Source organism: Chiloscyllium plagiosum, unplaced genomic scaffold (assembly GCF_037043375.1).
Source record: "Chiloscyllium plagiosum isolate Xiang-an unplaced genomic scaffold, Cpla_swu_hap1 HiC_scaffold_5, whole genome shotgun sequence".
Lineage (NCBI taxonomy): Eukaryota > Metazoa > Chordata > Chondrichthyes > Orectolobiformes > Hemiscylliidae > Chiloscyllium > Chiloscyllium plagiosum.
Window position 1 is genome coordinate 67,053,674 of NW_028270143.1, and position 18,158 is coordinate 67,071,831.

At 43.0% G+C, this 18,158-nt stretch overlaps 1 protein-coding gene and 1 long non-coding RNA gene across 12 annotated transcripts in view; one reads left to right on the forward strand and one right to left on the reverse strand.

Moving 5' to 3' along the window:
• The window catches only part of LOC122549923 (E3 ubiquitin-protein ligase HECW1-like), a 464,685-nt gene that overhangs the window by 80,208 nt on the left and 366,319 nt on the right, over window positions 1–18,158 (reverse strand). For all 11 annotated transcript variants that reach the window (XM_043690154.2, XM_043690156.2, XM_043690157.2 and 8 more), the window contains one exon: window positions 14,722–14,874. In XM_043690154.2, the coding sequence (XP_043546089.2) occupies window positions 14,722–14,874 (153 nt within the window). The remainder of the gene's footprint in view (window positions 1–14,721; window positions 14,875–18,158) is intronic.
• Window positions 1–18,158, forward strand: part of LOC148149956 (uncharacterized) — a 132,141-nt gene that overhangs the window by 57,305 nt on the left and 56,678 nt on the right. The gene's annotated exons all lie outside the window — the stretch shown is intronic.

Here is an 18,158-nt window from a genome sequence, read left to right on the forward strand (position 1 = left end):
AATCCATCTGGTCTGTGGCACTCATAGTCTTATAAACCTCAATCAGGTCCTCTCTGTTCCTTCTCTGCTCTAAAGAAAACAACCCGAACTTATCCAGCCTCTCTTTGTAGTTGAACTGCTCCAGCCCAGGCAACATCCTTGTTAATCTCCTCTGCACCCTCTTCAGTAAAAAATCAGAGCTAACCAACAAGTCAGTTGAGAGAATTAATAATTGAAAATAAGGAGATGGCAGATTCATTGAACAAGTATTTCACACTGATCTTCACTACAGAGGATAGAAGTAATATCCCAAGAACAACTATAAATCAGAAAATGGAAGTGAGGGAGGAACTCAGAAAAGTTGTAATCTCTGTAGAACGGTATTAAGTAAATTGTTGGAGCTGTTGGTTCACAAGTATTGGAGTTCCAATGGACTTTATCCCAGGGTTTTATAAAAAGTGATTTGTGAGATAGTTGATGTATTGATCTTAATCTTCCATACTGGCCTAGATTCAGTGAAGTCATTTTAGATTTAGAGATAGCAAATGTAATTCAAAAAAAGAGGGAGAGGGAAAGCAGAAAACTACAGGCCAGTTAGCTTAACAGCTATAGTGAAAATGTTAGAAGCTATTCTTAAAGAAGGTACAGTCAGACACCTAAATACATTTTAGGTAGAATCAACATGGTTTTGCAAGAGGAAATCAAGTTTAACCAAGCAATTGGTATTTTTTGAGGAAAGTATCTGCTTGGATAAAAGAATGTATTATCTTCAATTTCTAGAAGGCATTAAAGTGCCACATCAAAGTCCATTTCAGAAAATTAAAGGTCATAGAATCTGAGGTAGCATATTGGCATGGAGAAATGATTGGCTCGTTAACAGGAAACAGAGAATAAACATAAATAGGTTTTTATTTAGTTTGGCAAGGCAGCAACAGGAATCAGTGCTGGGACTTCAACTGATTATGACTTATATAAATCACTTGGATGAAGGGCTGAAAGGTATGGTTGACAAGTTTGTTGACGGCACAAAAGTAGGTAGGAAAGTAAGTTGTGAAGAGGACATAAGAAGGCTACAAAAATATAGAGATAGGGTAAATGGAGCAGGCAAAAGATGTGGCAAATGGGGTATACATTGGAAAATATGAAATTGTCCATTTTGGCAGGAAGAATGAAAAAGAAGCATATTATGTAAATGGCAGAGGATTACAGAGTTTTGAGATGCAGAGGGATCTGAGACTCCTAGTGTATGGATGTAGGTTTGCTCACTTAGTGGGAAGGTCCATTTTCAGATGTTTTGTCACCATACTAGGTAACATTTTCAGTGAGCCTCCGGACAAAGCATTGCTGATTATCCCTGCTTTCTATTTATATGTTTGGGTTTCTTTGGGTTGGTGATGTCATTTCCTGTTCTTTTTCTCAGGGGGTGGTAAATCAGGTCAATGTGTTTGTTATTAGAGTTCCATTTGGAATGCCATGCGTCTAGGAATTCTCGTGCATGTCTCTGTTTGGCTTGTCCTAGGATGGATGTATTGTCCCAAAGTGGTGCCCTTCCTCATCTGTATGTAAGGTGATGAAACGTCTGAAGATGAATCTTACAGCTCAGTGAGCAAAACTACATCCAGAACCTCAACCTGAGCTAAAATCTTCTTAAAACTTGCTAACTCTGAGTGTATGAATCACAAAATGATAGAATGCAGGTTCAGCAAGGAATTAGGAAAGTTGATAGAATGTTGTCATTTATTATGAGGTGAATAGAACGCAGAAGGATGTAAATATGTTGAAAGGAGTTCACAGACAATTTAATAGACTAATGTCTGGAATGTATGTGTTACCTAATGACTGGAGTTTAGAAGAGTAAGAGCAGACTTGATTGAAACATATCTGCTCTTGATGGGTCTTCACAAAGGAGATGTGGAGAGGCCGTATCCCCTTGTGTAATAATCTAGAACTAGGGCTCACTATTTAAAAATAATCAATCACCCAATGAAGACAAAGATTAAGCAAAATGCTTTTCTCAGACAGTTGCATTGGAAATTCTCTTCCTGAAAAGGGTGGTGGAAATTTTAATGTCTGTAGATGTTCACAAAGAGAGAGGTGGATAATTTCTTTGTGGCCAAAGGGTGAGGATTTGTGAGGGGTAGGTTGGAATGTGGATTTGAGATTACATTCAGATCAGTCAAGATTTTATTAAATGGCAGAACTGGCACAAGGGTCTAAATGACCTCCTCTTGCTCTACATTTCTACATGCAGTCTTATGGCCTTGAGCGTATCTTAGATCAATTTCAGAATTGCAATAATTTGTTTGCTATTTCCAGGAACAATTGAGACTTATTTTTCCTGAACAACATCCAAGGCGTCAATTGCAAGTTAATTCTGAGCACTATGTTTGCTGCTTCCTTTCTAGGTTAAGTTAGAAAACAGTTAGAAAAAGTTAGAAAAATTACATGTATGACATGAATTTAAAGTCCCTGATTTTATTTCCCAATTGAAGTTTACCCTTTTAAAAAAATCTATCCTTTTCTCTCAAACATTTACTATCACTACATTGAGCAATTGTTTCCCATTTGTGGATATCAGCTTTGGGATTTACCGCACATCCCTTAGGTAGAATCTTTTCAAGGTCTGAGTGACATGGACTCTGGTGTACCATATGGCAGAATGCAGTGAAAAGGCACATCGCAACATCGAGATCATCTTGCTCCACCTTTTATGCCATTCACAAGCGGTGTGACAAGATTCTCTCTAGAACATGGTGATTTCCAATTGATTAAAGCTTGTTAAATGCCTTGTTGGTAATCAGCTCTCTAACTTACCAAACAACCCAAACAAGCTGGATGGTGAGAACATACGATATGGAAACCAAAGCAAGTACCTGACAGATTCAGCTCACCATTTGCTCTGATGGACCTTCATATTTGGTACCAGGCACTAACACTTAAGGTCATGCTTCATCCCACTGGACACATTCACCTAACATCCATGAGACATTGGCATCCAACATGTACCAGCCTCCAAGAACCCTCAGGGCACATGTCTGATCCACATCCAAGAAATAAATAAAGGAAATTATAATTTTATGAAGCATGAGCTGGCTATGATAAATTGGGAATTGTTATTTAATGAGATGATGATAGGTAGGCAATGACAAACATTCAAAGAGTACATGAATAAACTGCAAAAGTAATTCAGTGCAATCTGACAGAAAAATTAAATGGGAAATATGGTCAGACCCTGGATAAAAAAGGATATTAGGAATAATATTAGATCCAAGGAGCAGGCATACAAATTGGCTAAAAAAGCAACAGACCTGAGGATTGGGAACAGTTTAGATTCCATCAAAAGGAAACAAAGAGATTGACTAAAAATAAAAAAATAGAGCATGAGAGCATAGAGCACCGTGGGTGGCACGGTGGCACAGTGGTTAGCACTGCTGCCTCACAGCGCCAGAGACCCGGGTTCAATTCCCGATTTCAGGTGACTGGCTGTGTGGAGTTTGCACATTCTCCCCGTGTCTGCGTGGGTTCCCTCCGGGTGCTCCGGTTTCCTCCCACAGTCCAAAGATGTGCACGTCAGGTGAATTGGCTATGCTAAATTGCCCGTAGTGTTAGGTAAAGAGGTAAATGTACGGGAATGGGTGGGTTACGCTTCAGCGGGTCAGTGTGGACTTGTTGGGCCGAAGGGCCTGTTTCCACACTGTAAGTAATCTAATCTAAACTACCTGGGACATACAAACTGATAGTCAAAGTTACTCTTGTATGTGAAAAGAAAAAGATCATAAAGATGAATATATGTCCTGTACAGTGAGAAACATTGGAATTTTTAATGGTAAACAAAGGAATGGCAGACCAGTTAAATACATATTTCATTTTTGTCTTCACCAAGAAAGATATAAATAACATCCCCAAAATATGGTGGAACTGAGGTTCTAATGGGAAAAAGGAATTGAAAAAGTTAGTATAACTAGCAAAATGGAACTGGAAATCTAATGGGATTCATCAAATCCCCAGGATTTGATCACCCTCACCCTACATTACTTAAAGAAGTGCCTCTAAAAGTAGCAAATTTGCTAGTGGTCATCTTCCAAAATTCGGTAGACTCTGGAACAGCCCCTCTAGATTGGAGGGTAGTTAATGTAACCCAACCATTTACAAAGGGAGACAAAGAGAAAGCAGCAAATTATAGACTAGTCCCCTTGACATTGAGACTGGGAAAAATGCAAGAGTCCATTATAAAAGACATAACAGCAGAGCATTTGGAAGATAGTGACAAAATCAGTCAGAGTCAGCATGTATTTACAAAGGGGAAGTTGTGCTTGACAAATTTACTGGACTTTTTTGAAGATGTAACTTGTAGAGTGGATAAGTGGGAGTCAGTGGATATAGTTTACTTGGATTTTCAGAAGGATTTTGAAAATGTCCTACATAAGAGATTAATTAAACTAAAAATTAAAGCATATGCGATTGAAGGTCATATACTGCAATGACTGAGAACTGGTCAGCAGGAAGAGTAAGACTAAACAAGTCTTTTTCTGAGTTGCAAGCAATGACTCGTGGGGTACTGCGGAGATTAGAGATCAGGTTCCCAGCTATTCTTAACGTATGTCAATGAGGGAAGAAGGAACTAAATGTAGTATTTCCAAGTTTGCAGATGGCACAAAGCTAGGTGGGAGGGTAAACTATGAGGAGGATTCAGAGAAGCTTCAGTGTGATTTGGACAATTAAAGTAACTGGACAAATACATAGCAGAAGCAGTATCATGTGGGTAAATGTAAGGTTATCCACTTTGGTAAGAGAAACATGAAAGCAGATTATTTTCTGAAGGGTAATAGATTGAGAATGGGTCGGTGAAACAAGACCTGGGTGTCCTTGTGCTCCAGTTACTGAAGGTAAGTGTGCAGCTGCAGCAGGTAGTGAATTTGGCAAATGGTATGTTGGCCTTCAAAGGGAGAGGAGTCAAGTGCAGGAGTAGGGATATCTTGCTGCTGTTGTACAAAATGTCATTTGGAGTATTGTCTGCAGTTTCAGTCTCCTTATTTGAGAAAGGGTGTTCTGGCTATGAAGGGAGGGCAACAAATGTTTACCAGACGTATTCCTGGGATGGCAGGACTGTCACACATGGAGGCACTGGACCTGTTTGGAATATATTCACTAGGGTTTAGAAGAATGAGGGGGATCTGGTAGAAATCTATGAAATTCTAACAGGACCAGACAGGGTTGTTAGCGGAAGGATGCTCTTCAAGATGGGGGAATCCAGAATTAGAGGTCACAGTCTGAGAATAGGCCATTCGGCAAGTGCTGGAACTACCATTGTAATGCTGCAGCATGTACTCAGGAACATGTACCCAGCTCATGGACTGGACCAGGATGCACCTCCAGACTCTTCACTCACTCTCATAGTACTAACTCATTCTGAGCCTACCTGGATGCTTCCCTGCCTTGTGTTGCTCTTTTCGGCATTGCACCATCATCCAGAGATAGTAGACTCATATTACTTCTACCTTGCCTTGCCATTTAGCACTGACACAAAGAAAGGAAGATTGTCATGGCTGTCACCAGGCTTCCACTTAGTGAAGGGGGAACAGTCTTCAGCTTGGGGGGAGGGTGGCAGGAGGTTGGGGGGTTGGGTGTCCCAGATTCACAATGTCAAGGGCAGCATCTGAAACCAGCCCAGTCAGGATGGTCAGAATCAGGGTACTGTCTGCACAAGGCATCAGGAGCTCAATGTCAGACAGCCCATCATCTTGAGTATTTCTATCCTGTATTAGGGCCTGTATTCCTCTGGAATGAGAGAGAGGTAGTTATAGGAGATGAAAGTGGATGGCACAGCTATGACTTTTGGTGCAAGTGAGGAAGTGTCCCAACGAGTGAATACGTAGGCAGTGGGGTTAGTGGTGTTGAGAGTTGGGGTGGGTGAGTGAGGAAATAGAGAGGTGGGGAATGAACCTTGTGGGAGGTTGGTGCAGTTGCAGAGACAGAGTGCGTGTGAGGTATGAGAGAGAAAATGATGAAACTTTCCCTGGTGGAGTGAAGAAGGACATTGAGCTTCTTCTTCCATTGTTGTACATTCCTCCAGATTGTTGACAGTGCACTGACCCAGGTGGGCAACCTCAGAGCAGGATTGTGACCTTCACTGCTGGCTCTGCAGGAAGAGGAAATCCACTGCTGCATCATTCAGTAGAACCTCCAGCTCTTGCTCACACAGTGATACACTGATTTTCCCTCTGTCTGCCATGTCCATGGAAAATGTCAGGAACTGTACAAGGCAGTTCTGGACTGACAAGTGTTTATCTGGATGCACAATAGGCTTTCAAAATGGCAAGTGCTAGGGACGCCAGTGAATTCTGGGATATCCATTGAAGGGTGAGTTGTTCTAGGAACAGCACGTTGTAAGATAGAACTGGCAATGGACTCAATGGAATGGTATGGGTAATTAATGCAACTCATTTGATAAGTTACACCAAAACATAGCTAGGTCTTGCGGTGAAAGATCCTCCAAAACAACTGAAGCAACTTGGAACTTGTCAAAAAAAAATTCAGTCCTTAATTTTGGACTTGATTCCTTTTCCCTTGTCATCAAGTCCAAATATCTCAATACTATCTGGTGCTTTAATATATGCCTCATTTATTCTCTTGAAGAGATCACACAACCTTGACTATGATCTTTAAACAACTGCACTTATGCAAACTTGTACATACGTACAGTTGTGTTAATTTGAGCCTTAATTTCTGGCAATGGACCCTGCAAGAGATCAGTACAGGTCAAAGGTACTAGGTAATTGTATTGGCTGAGTGGCTTTTCTTCTGTATTCACTCACAGGATGAGAATGTTGCTGGCTCGGCCAGCATTTATTGTCCACCCTTAACTGAAGTTGAGAATCAACCACATTGCTGTGGGTCTGGAGTCACATGTAGGCCAGACCAGGTAAGGATAGCAATTTCCTTCCATAAAGGATATTAGTGAACCAGATGGAGTTGTTTTGACAATCAACATGAATTCACAGTCATCATTAGTTCCTAAATTACAGATTTTTATTGAATGCAGATTTCACCACATGCAGGCTTCGAACACCGGATCCCAGAAGATTAACTGGGTCTCTGGATTAACAGTGCAGTGATAATAGCAATGGCCATCATCTCCCGTTACTCACTCTTGCTGCCACTGTTAGTACTGCTGCTGTTGCATGTGACTGAGGAAACCATCTCTGTCAGAGCTGTCAGCACCTCAAGAGGTAGCAATGAGAGCTTGTTTATTTTACAACCCTGCTGCCAAAGTTGAAGCTGATGTCAATACTATCCTCATTGTGCACAGAAGTCCCTCAAGATTAAAACTGGAACAAATGCTACTTCTAGCACAGCAACCATACATTTCTGGTATGTGCTGAATGCTCCTATTTATAGAAACACCTGAAATATTTAACAAAGTGCACTGGACAGCAGTTCTTTTACAAAATTCTAGCCAGAAAACAGGAGCATGTAGCCAAATATCTGAACTGCAGAAGAAAAACCTTTGATTTATTTCTATAACATAAATAATAAAAGCAAAGCTCTTTTTATAAGGTGACTTCTATATGAATTCAAATTATGCAGCTACATAAAATAGTTAAAAGGTGATCATTTTTCTGAGACTTTTCTTATTGGAGAAAATGATTCTGGAGTTAATTTTCTTGTGTCTAATTGCATAAGGCTAAGAAAGACATTTGTTTGAGACCTATACCATTCCACTTCTTGGGCATTATTTGAATAACCTTATGGTGAACCAGCAGTGACAGGCCTCTCAAAATCGGAGATACAGGGGCAGAAAATTCAATAATGCTTGGCTGCAGCTAAAAGTGAAGCCTTAAAAGAGCTTCTGTGTCTTGTCAGAGATGGTTAGTGAATGACACATGTCAGTCCCAACCCGAATGTCATCCAGGACTTGATGCAAGAAGGCACAGCTTGCTTCCTTGTCTGTGGAGTTGTAGATGGTGATGATATTTGGATGTGGTACATTACTCTGAGAAACCCCTAAAGAGCTATCTGGCTTCCAACAACAACAACCATTTTTGTTTTCGTAGGTATGACTTCAGCCAGAGGAGGGATTTCCTCCTGATTTCCATTGACTTCAACTTAACTGGGGCATCTTAGCTTTTGTACTGCTTCTTCCACCAAATATAGATAAGTCCCCTAATCATATTTCACAGGAGACAATTTGTCCCACAAGTCTGCCATCTGTCATCCAAAAGATGTGGTTATGCCGGTGAAGTGTGCCTTGCTGAACATTACTTGAATAGATTTGCAATAGCCTTTTGATTTGGTATCAGTCTTTCTATTTTGTCAATTAAAGGCCTGCAAAGACATGATGTTGTGTATATTCTTTCATGGCTACATCATAACTGACCAGCTGTTGAAGTGACAGTAGCTACAATACGAACCCCAAAGTTGCTTGCTTTTTAAGACATTACAAAACCTGGCTTTTTACTGTAATAGTGTCACCCCAAGCTGGGATAGTTAAACATCAGAGAACATGAAATGATCAGTAGCCTATTTCTTCAGCAATCACAACTTAGTGCATTTCACCCAGTGGGTTTATGCTGACTTTGAGCAATCCGTATCTATTCACTGCCCCGTATAATTGCATGGACTAAACATTGGCTCGTGGTACATCATTTCCCTTTTGTAAATCCATGCTGACTCTGTCCACTTCTATCACTTTAATACATATATATAATAGCTTTAATAAAGTAAAACTTCTCCACAGGATTATCATCAGACTAAAAGAAAATTTAGGCAGATCACCAAAACCTGGTCAAAATGGTAGGTTTTAAGGAAGCTCTTAAAAGAGAGGTCGACAGTTGGTGAGGTACATGGAGGGAATTCTAGAGCTGAGGGCCTTGGTAGATAAAGGCACAGCTTCAAATGGAGCAATTAATATCAGCAATGCACATGACACACAATTGAAGAATGGATTTGAAAACAAGGGTGAGAATTTGTAAATTGATATATGCTAAAATGGGAGTCAATATATATTAAGTTAGCAAGCACATTGTTGTTGGATGAAAGAACTGGGTGTGAATATGGAGACAGGAAACATGATGGTTTTAGAAGACCACAAGTTTATAAGGGGTTAAATCTGGAAGCTGAAAAATGTGTTGCTGGAAAAGCGCAGCAGGTCAGGCAGCATCCAAGGAGTAGGAGAATCGATGTTTCGGACATAAGCCCTTCTTCAGGAATAAGGAGGGTGTGCCAAGCAGGCTAAGATAAAAGGTAAGGAGGAGGGACTTGGGGGAGTGGCGTTGCGAATGCGATAGGTGGAAGGAGGTTAAGGTGAGGGTGATAGGCCGGAGAGGGGGTGGGGGCGGAGAGATCAGGAAGAAGATTGCAGCTCAAGAAGGCGGTGCTTCTCCCGCCTCCAACACATCCCATCCACCTGGACACCCCGTGCTGGCCTCTTACCCACTCTCGATCTCTTCATAGCCAACTGCCACCGCGACATTAACCGCTTCAACCTGTCCACCCCTCTTACCCACTCCAACCTCTCACCTTCGCAACGTACAGCCCTCCGCTCCCTCCGCTCCAACCCCAACCTCACTATCAAACTGGCAGACAAGGGAGGCGCAATGGTAGTTTGGCGCACCAATCTTTACACCGCTGAGGCTAAACGCCAGCTCGCGGACACCTCGTCCTACTGCCTCCTTGACCATGACCCCACCTCCCACCACCAAACCATCATCTCCCAGACCATCCATAACCTCATCACCTCAGGGGATCTCCCATCCACCGCCTCCAACCTCATCGTCCCACAACCCCGTACCGCCCGTTTCTACCTCCTGCCCCGCTGACCCATTGTCTCAGCCTGCTCCTGCCCCACCGAACCCATCTCTGCATATCTCGACATGGTCCTTTCCCCTTAGTCCAAGAACCCCACACCTACGTTTGGGACACCACCCACGCCCTCCACCCCCTCCATGATTTTCACTTCCATGGTCCCCAATGCCTTATCTTCACCATGGACATCCAGTCCCAATACACCTCCATCCCCCATCACGAAGGCCTCAAAGCCCTCTGCTTCTTCCTTTCCCGCCGAACCAACCAGTACCCTTCCACTGACACCCTCCTTCGACTGACTGAACTGGTCCTCACTCTGAACAACTTCTCTTTCCAATCCTCCCACTTCCTCCAAATCAAAGGAGTAGCCATGGGCACCCGCATGGGCCCCAGCTATGCCTGCCTCTTCGACGGATATATGGAACAGTCCATCTTCTGCAACTACAGTGGCACCACCACCCACCTTTCCCTCCGTTACATCGATGACTGTATCGGTGCTACCTCGTGCTCCCACGAGGAGGTTGAACAGTTCATCCACTTTACTAACACCTTCCACCCCAACCTCAAATTTACCTGGGCTGTCTCAGACTCCTCCCTCCCCTTCCTAGACCACTCCATTTCTATCTCGGACGACCGACTCAACACGGACATTCACTATAAACTGACCGACTCCCACAGCTACCTAGATTACACCTCCTCCCACCCTGCCATCCCATATCCCCAATTCCTTCGCCTCTGCCGCATCTGCTCCCAGGAGGACCAATTCCAATACCGAACAACTCAGATGGCCTCCTTCTTCAAAGACCGCAATTTCCCCTCAGACGTGGTTAACGATGCTCTCCACCGCATCTCCTCCACTTCCCGCTCCTCCGCCCTTGAACCCCGCCCCTCCAATCGCCACCAGGACAGAACCCCACTGGTCCTCACCTAGCACCCCACCAACCTCCAGATATATCGTATCATCCTTCGACATTTCCGCCACCTCCAAACAGACCCCACCACCAAGGATATATTTCCCTCCCCTCCCCTATCAGCGTTCTGGAAAGACCACTCCCTCCATGACTCCCTCATCAGGTCCACAGCCCCCACCAACCCAACTTCCACTCCCGGCACCTTCCCCTGCAACCGCAAGAAATGCAGAACTTGCGCCCACACCTCCCCCCTTACTTCCCTCCAAGGCCCCAAGGGATCCTTCCATATCCGTCACAAATTCACCTGCACCTCCACACACATCATTTACTGCATCTGCTGCACCCAATGTGGCCTCCTCAATATTGGGGAGACAGGCCGCCTACTTGCGGAACGTTTCAGAGAACACCTCTGGGACACCCGCACCAACCAACCCAACCGCCCTGTGGCTGAACACTTTAATTCCCCCTCCCACTCCGCAAAGGACATGCAGGTCCTTGGCCTCCTCCATCGCCAGACCATGGCAACACGATGCCTGGAGGAAGAGCGCCTCATCTTCCGCCTAGGAACCCTCCAACCACAAGGGATGAATGCAGATTTCTCCAGCTTCCTCATTTCCCCTCCCCCACCTTATCTTAGTCCCAACCCTCGGACTCAGCACCGCCTTCTTGACCTGCAATCTTCTTCCCGACCTCTCCACCCCCACCCCCTCTCCTGCCTATCACCCTCACCTTAACCTCCTTCCACCTATCGCATTCCCAATGCCCCTCCCCCAAGTCCCTCCTCCCTACCTTTTATCTTGGCCTGCTTGACACACCCTCCTCATTCCTGAAGAAGGGCTTATGCCCGAAACGTCGATTCTCCTGCTCCTTGGATGCTGCCTGACCTGCTGTGCTTTTCCAGCTACACATTTTTCAGCTCTGATCTCCAGCACCTGTAGTCCTCACTTTCTCCTAGTTAAATCTGGAAGGCTGGCCAGATGTGCATTGAAATAGTCACATCTAGAGGTAACACTTGCAGATTAACTCAATGTTGGCATACAAAATGATGCCACGGGTATGCCATGTTTTGATAGACCCTACTCCATCCATTTAATCTCCTGTTCAACTGTTCTGTGGAAATACTCCATGATTTCTGAAGTAATAACAATGGTCTTCAATATTCTTCAATCTTGACCATCTCAGCACAAACATTTTCTATTGTTCCTTGAGCAACTGACTCATTACTGATGCATTTGGGAATGAATACACAGTGGTTAATCCTCATTACTAAGAAATAAGAACTTGTAAATATTGCTTATGAAAGACATTAATTTAAATATGCGTGACACCACTGAAAGAATGCAGTTGACAATTTCAATTCATGAATATTTCAAAAGTAAAATATCTCAAAGTTTGCAGATGATACCAAGTTGGTGGGAGGATAAACTATGATGAGGATTCAGAAATCCTTCAGCATGATCTGGACAGTTTGGGGGAGTGGGAAAATCAATGGCAGCATAATTTGAGGCTATTCACTTTGCAAGCAAAAACAAGAAGGCAGATTACTACTTAAATGGCTGTAAATTGGGAGAGGGGAATGTGCAGGGGGACGTGGGTGTCCTTGTATACCAGTCGCTGAAGGTAAGCATACACATGCAGCAGATGGTAAAGAAGGCAAAGGGAATGTTGCCTTTCATTGCAAGAGGCTTTGAGTACAGGAGCAGGGATGTGTCGTTGCAATTATACAGGGCCTTCATGAGGCCATACCTAGAACATTGTGCGCAGTTTTGGTGTCCCTTTCTGAGGAAGGATGCTCTTGCTCTTGAGAGACTGCAGCGAAGGTTTACCAGGCTGATTCCCGGGGTGGGAGCACTGACGCATTAGGAGGAAATGACTAGGTTAGGATTGTTTTTGCTGGAGTTCAGATGAATGAGGGGATATCATAGAGATTTACAAAATTCTAACAGGACTTGACAGGGTTGATGCAGGGAGGATGTTCCCAATGTGGGTGTGTCCAAAACCAGAGGTCACAGTCTGAGGATTCGGGGTACACCATTCAGAACATAGATGTGGAGACATTTCTTCACCTAAACAGTGGTGAGCCTGTGGAATTCATTACCACAGGAAGTTGTTGATGTCTCCATCAACTACTTGTTGATGCCTTCAAGAGGTGGTTAGATATAGCACATGGGACAAATGGGATCAAAAGTTAGGGGGGGAAAGCAGGATTAGGCTAATGAGTTGGATGATCAGCCATGACCATGATGAATGGCAGAGCAGGCTCAAAAAGCCAAAATGGCCTCCTCCTGCTCCTATCTTTATTGTTTCTATGTTTCTACATTTTATGTAAACATAAAGAATGCTCCCAAACCATTGTTTTAATTGACCTGGAAAACAGTTGGATTAGATTTGCTGTCTCAGTGGCATGTAGGAGGAAAATTAGTGATGTCCTATGACCTTAGGCCAAAGACATGAACATCAGTGTAGTTTTTCTCAACAGTTTGGTAACGTCACTACTGCTGTCATTTCTTCTTAGTAGCCAAGACTTACAGTGCTAGGGCACAGACATGGTTTTATACAAAGGTCAGATAAGAGCCTCAAATGAGATGTACCACCTGTTGTCATGTGATAAGTGTGTTTTAACTGGCTTGTTTATAAAGTTGTTTCACATTATCCACAGAGTATTAAAATATTTTCTGGTCTGAAGATAGTTCTCACTAACTGCAAATTAAAATATACCAAGAAATTAAACAAAAAGTTAACACAGTAACAATTTAATCTGTTTACAACAGAACCCTTAATGATTCATCCAAATTTTTCTGATTCATGTCGAATCCAAGCTGCTTCTGTAAATATCACAGCTGCTGGGAACCTCTGTGGATCAAGCAGCAGCCGACAGACAGCTGGGAAAATTGAGCATTATGACTTATATTTGAGGTTGAAATAAATATGTGTTTTATAAGATGTCCAAGGCTGAAAAAAACCTCCAAAGGATTTTCTAAAGAAAAATCTCCTTTAAAACTTCCTTTCTTTGAATTCCTAAACTCTTCAGGGGCAACTTCCCATTTGAGATTTCCCTGAACTTCAGCACCTCGAGCAGCTATAACCTTATGAAAATCATACACACTGTGACCCTGAGGTTTTTGTAAGTCTTTCAGAATCGTGGCTACAAACAATTGGGAGAACCGCTACAGAAACTCACCCCCAGCTATTTATTCTAAAAATAAATAGAACTAGCAAAATTAAAATCATTTAAACTTACTTTATTTTGTGTTTAAGTTATCTAGAATCCCTACAATGTGGAAACAGGCCATTCAGCCCAACAGGTCTACACCAACCAGACCTATTCCCCTACTACTCTACATTTCCACTGACTAATGCACCTAATGTACATATCCCTGAACACTGCGGGCAATTTAGCATGGCCAATTCACCTAACTTGCATATCTTTGGATTGTGGGAGGAATCTGGAGCACCCAGAAATAACCCACACAGACACAGGAGAATGTGCAAACTCCACGCAGACAGTCACCCAAGGTTGGAATCGAACCGAGTTCCTGGTAGGCTAACCACTAAACTACCGAGCCACCCAATTACTGGAAAGTACAATTACTGGAAATGTGTTGCCAGACCAACCTTCCAATCTAACAGCATATGTGGACATTACCCCAAAAGGAATTAAAAGAGGTTTAAGGTAGTGTGAGTACCTGATTCTGCTTCGTAAACAAGACAGAGATACAGACCACATACAACCTTTTTAAAAAAATTAAAAGTACAAAGAATGTTTATTTGGACATGAACTTGAAGAGACTGTCACTACCCTGGCATGAGACACAAGATAATTCAAAAGGAGAACTGCAAGAATAAAGATTTGACTATTTGTTTACTGGAGCTGTTTAAACATAGTTGCCAATTATCTTTTAGCTGATTTTACAAGAAACGTTTTTGAATACTGTTCATCTCTGCAATGAACTTTGTGAGGAATTTAGCTTTCATGGCAATTTTTTGTTTCTGGACATAAGCAAGATAAAGAAAAAGTGAACATTACCATTCCAAATGATTTTCTACGAACGCTGACATTGGACTGATCTGTACAGTATATGTGTCATTGGCTGAGTACTCAAACAAACCATAGTAGGGATTGAAAAGTTCTTGTGACAAGAGGAAGAAAAACTCTCTTGATGGTCCACTGTAATCCAGGCTGGAAAAAAAGCAAACAAAGAATGAAAGCCCATTTACAGGTAGAAAGGAACATATTACAGTTCACAATTAATGAGTCAAAATGTTAAATATAAAAGAGAGTATTTTGTATTCATTTATTTTCAGTACTAAACAGTGTCCCTTTGGAGTCACGCGCCTTTATCAATCATCAACCAATACTGAAGATAATCCTTATTTTCTTATTGAAGTCCTCAATTCAAACAGGACAATCTTAATTCGGTGATCCAGTTACACCACCTACCACTATCCAGTTTATCTTCGAGCTCTGTACACATTGTCACAACTGGATAAGACCATAAGACATAGGAGTGGAAGTAAGGCCATTCGGCCCATCAAGTCCACTCCGCCATTCAATCATGGCTGATGCGCATTTCAGCTCCACTTACCAGCGTTCTCCCCGTAGCCCTTAATTCCTCGAGACAACAAGAATCTATCAATCTCGGCCTTGAAGACATTTAGCGTCCCGGCTTCCACTGCACTCCGTGGCAATGAATTCCACAGGCCCACCACTCTCTGGCTGAAGAAATGCCTCCGCATTTCTGTTCTGAAATGACCCCCTCTAATTCTAAGGCTGTGTCCACGGGTCCTAGTCTCCTCGTTTAACTGAAACAATTTCCTAGCATCCACCTTTTCCAAGCCATGTATTATTTTGTATGTCTCTATTAAGTCTCCCCTTAATCTTCTAAACTCCAACGAATACAATCCCAGTATCCTCAGCCGTTCCTCATATGTTAGACCTGTCATTCCAGGGATCATCCGTGTGAATCTCCGCTGGACACGTTCCAGTGCCAGTATGTCCTTCCTGAGGTGTGGGGACCAAAACTGGACACAGTACTCCAAATGGGGCCTAACCAGAGCTTTATAAAGACTTAGTAGTACATCTCTGCTTTTATATTCCAACCCTCTTGAGATAAGAGACAACATTGCATTCGCTTTCTTAATCACGGACTCAACCTGCATTATTACCTTTAGAGAATCCTGGTCTAGCACTCCCAGATCCCTTTGTGCTTTGGCTTTATTAATTTTCTCACCATTTAGAAAGTAGTCTATGCTTTTATTCTTTTTGCCAAAGTGCAAGACCTCGCACTTGCTCACGTTAAATTCCATCAGCCATTTCCTGGACCACTCTCCCAACCTGTCAAGATCCTTCTGCAGCCTCCCCACTTCCTCAGTACTACCTGCCTGTCCACCTAACTTCGTATCATCGGCAAACTTCGCGAGAATGCCCCCGGTTCCCTCATCCAAATCGTTAATATATAATGCGAACAGCTGTGGCCCCAGCACCGAACCCTGCGGGACACCGCTCGTCACCGGCTGCCATTCTGAAAAAGAACCTTTTATCCCAACTCTCTGCCTTCTGTTAGACAGCCAATCCTCAATCCATCCCAGCAGCTCACCTCGAACACCATGGGCCCTCACCTTGCTCAGCAGCCTCCCGTGTGGCACCTTATCAAAGGCCTTTTGAAAGTCTAGATAGACCACATCCACTGGGTTTCCCTGGTCTAACCTACTTGTTACCTCTTCAAACCATCTTCAAACCATGATACAGTTTCATAGCTAATACGCCATAGATTTCCCAACTGGTAGTCCTTCATGTCTGAGCCTCGCCCATAAAATGCATGGGATTTTTGTCCCTGTGGAGCATCACATTATTTTCCCAATTTTCAGTGTCTATCCTGAATGCAGTACTCCAGGTGGGGTCTCCCCAAACTACTGCACAAAATTCCCACTTTTGCAAGGTAAGTCAAAATGATATTACCACTGCACTAATATTTAATGATTTGTGTACATGGATGTCCAAACCTTTCTCGCTCCTGCACTGCTTCTATATTTAGCCATGAAAAATAAAATGGGATTTGTTTTGGAACAGATATTGCATGTCCTTGATAGATATGTCCCTGTCAGGCAGGGAGGAAGTGATAAGGTAGGGGAAACGTGGTTTACTACAGAAATTGCATCTCTTGTTAAGCGGAAGAAGGAGGCTTATGTGTTAATGAGACAAGATGGTTCAGATGAGGCGATGGATAGTTACAGATCAGCTTGGAAGGATTTAAAGAGAGAGTTAAGCAGAGCAAAGAGAGGACATGAGCAGTCTTTAGCAAATAGAATAAAGGAGAACCCTAAAGCTTTCTAGAGGTATGTGAGGAATAAAAGAATGACTAGGATAGGAATAGGGCCAGTCAAAGACAGAAGTGGGAAGTTGAGTGTGGACCCTGTGGAGATCAGAGAGGTGCTAAACGAACATTTCTCATTGGTTTCCACTCAGGAAAAGGAGAATATTATAGAGGAGAAGAATGAGATATGAGATATTAGACTAGAAAGGATCGAGGTTAGTTACGAACAGGTGTTATCAATTCTAGAAGGAGTGAAAGTAGACAAGTCCCCCGGGCCAGATGGGATTTATCTGAGGATTCTCTGGGAAGCTGGGGAGGAGATATCAGAGCCTTTGGCTTTGATATTTGAGTCGTCATTGTCTACAAGTTTAGTACCAGAGGACTGGAGGATTGCAAATGTTGTGCCCTTGTTCAAGAAGGGCAGTAGAGATGATCCAGGTAATTATTGACCAATGAGGCTTACTTCTGTTGTAGGAAAGTATTGGAAAGGACTATAAGAGATAAGATTTTAAGCAACAATTTTATTTCAAATAATCCATATGGTTTGTCAAGGGCAGGTCGTGTCTCTCAAACCTCATTGAGTTTTTTGAGAAGGTGACCAAGCATGTAGATAAGGGTAGGGCAGTTGACGTGGTATACATGGATACAGTAAAGCCCTTTGATAAGGTTCCACTTGGTAGGCTGTTGGAGAAAATGCAGTGGCATGGAATTGAGGGTGATTTATCAGTTTGGATTAGAAACTGGCTTTCTGAAAGAAGACAGTGAGTGGTGGTTGATGGAAGATAGCTGCTGAAAATGTGTTGCTGGAAAAGCGCAGCAAGTCAGGCAGCATCCAAGGAACAGGAGAATCGATGTTTCGGGCCTAAGCCCTTCTTCAGGAAGATACTCAGTCTAGAGTCCGCTTACTAGTGGTGTGCCACAAGGATGTGTTTTGGGACCACTGCTGTTTGTCATTTTTATAAATGACTTAGACACAGGCATAGGTGGATGGATTAGTAAATTTGTAGATGACACTAAAGTCAGTGGTGTAGTGGGCAGTTTGGAGGAATGTTACAGGTTGCAGGGGGACTTGGATAAACTGCAGAAGTGGGCTGAGAGGTGGCAAATGGAGTTCAATGCAGCTAAATGTGAGGTGATGCACTTTGGGAAG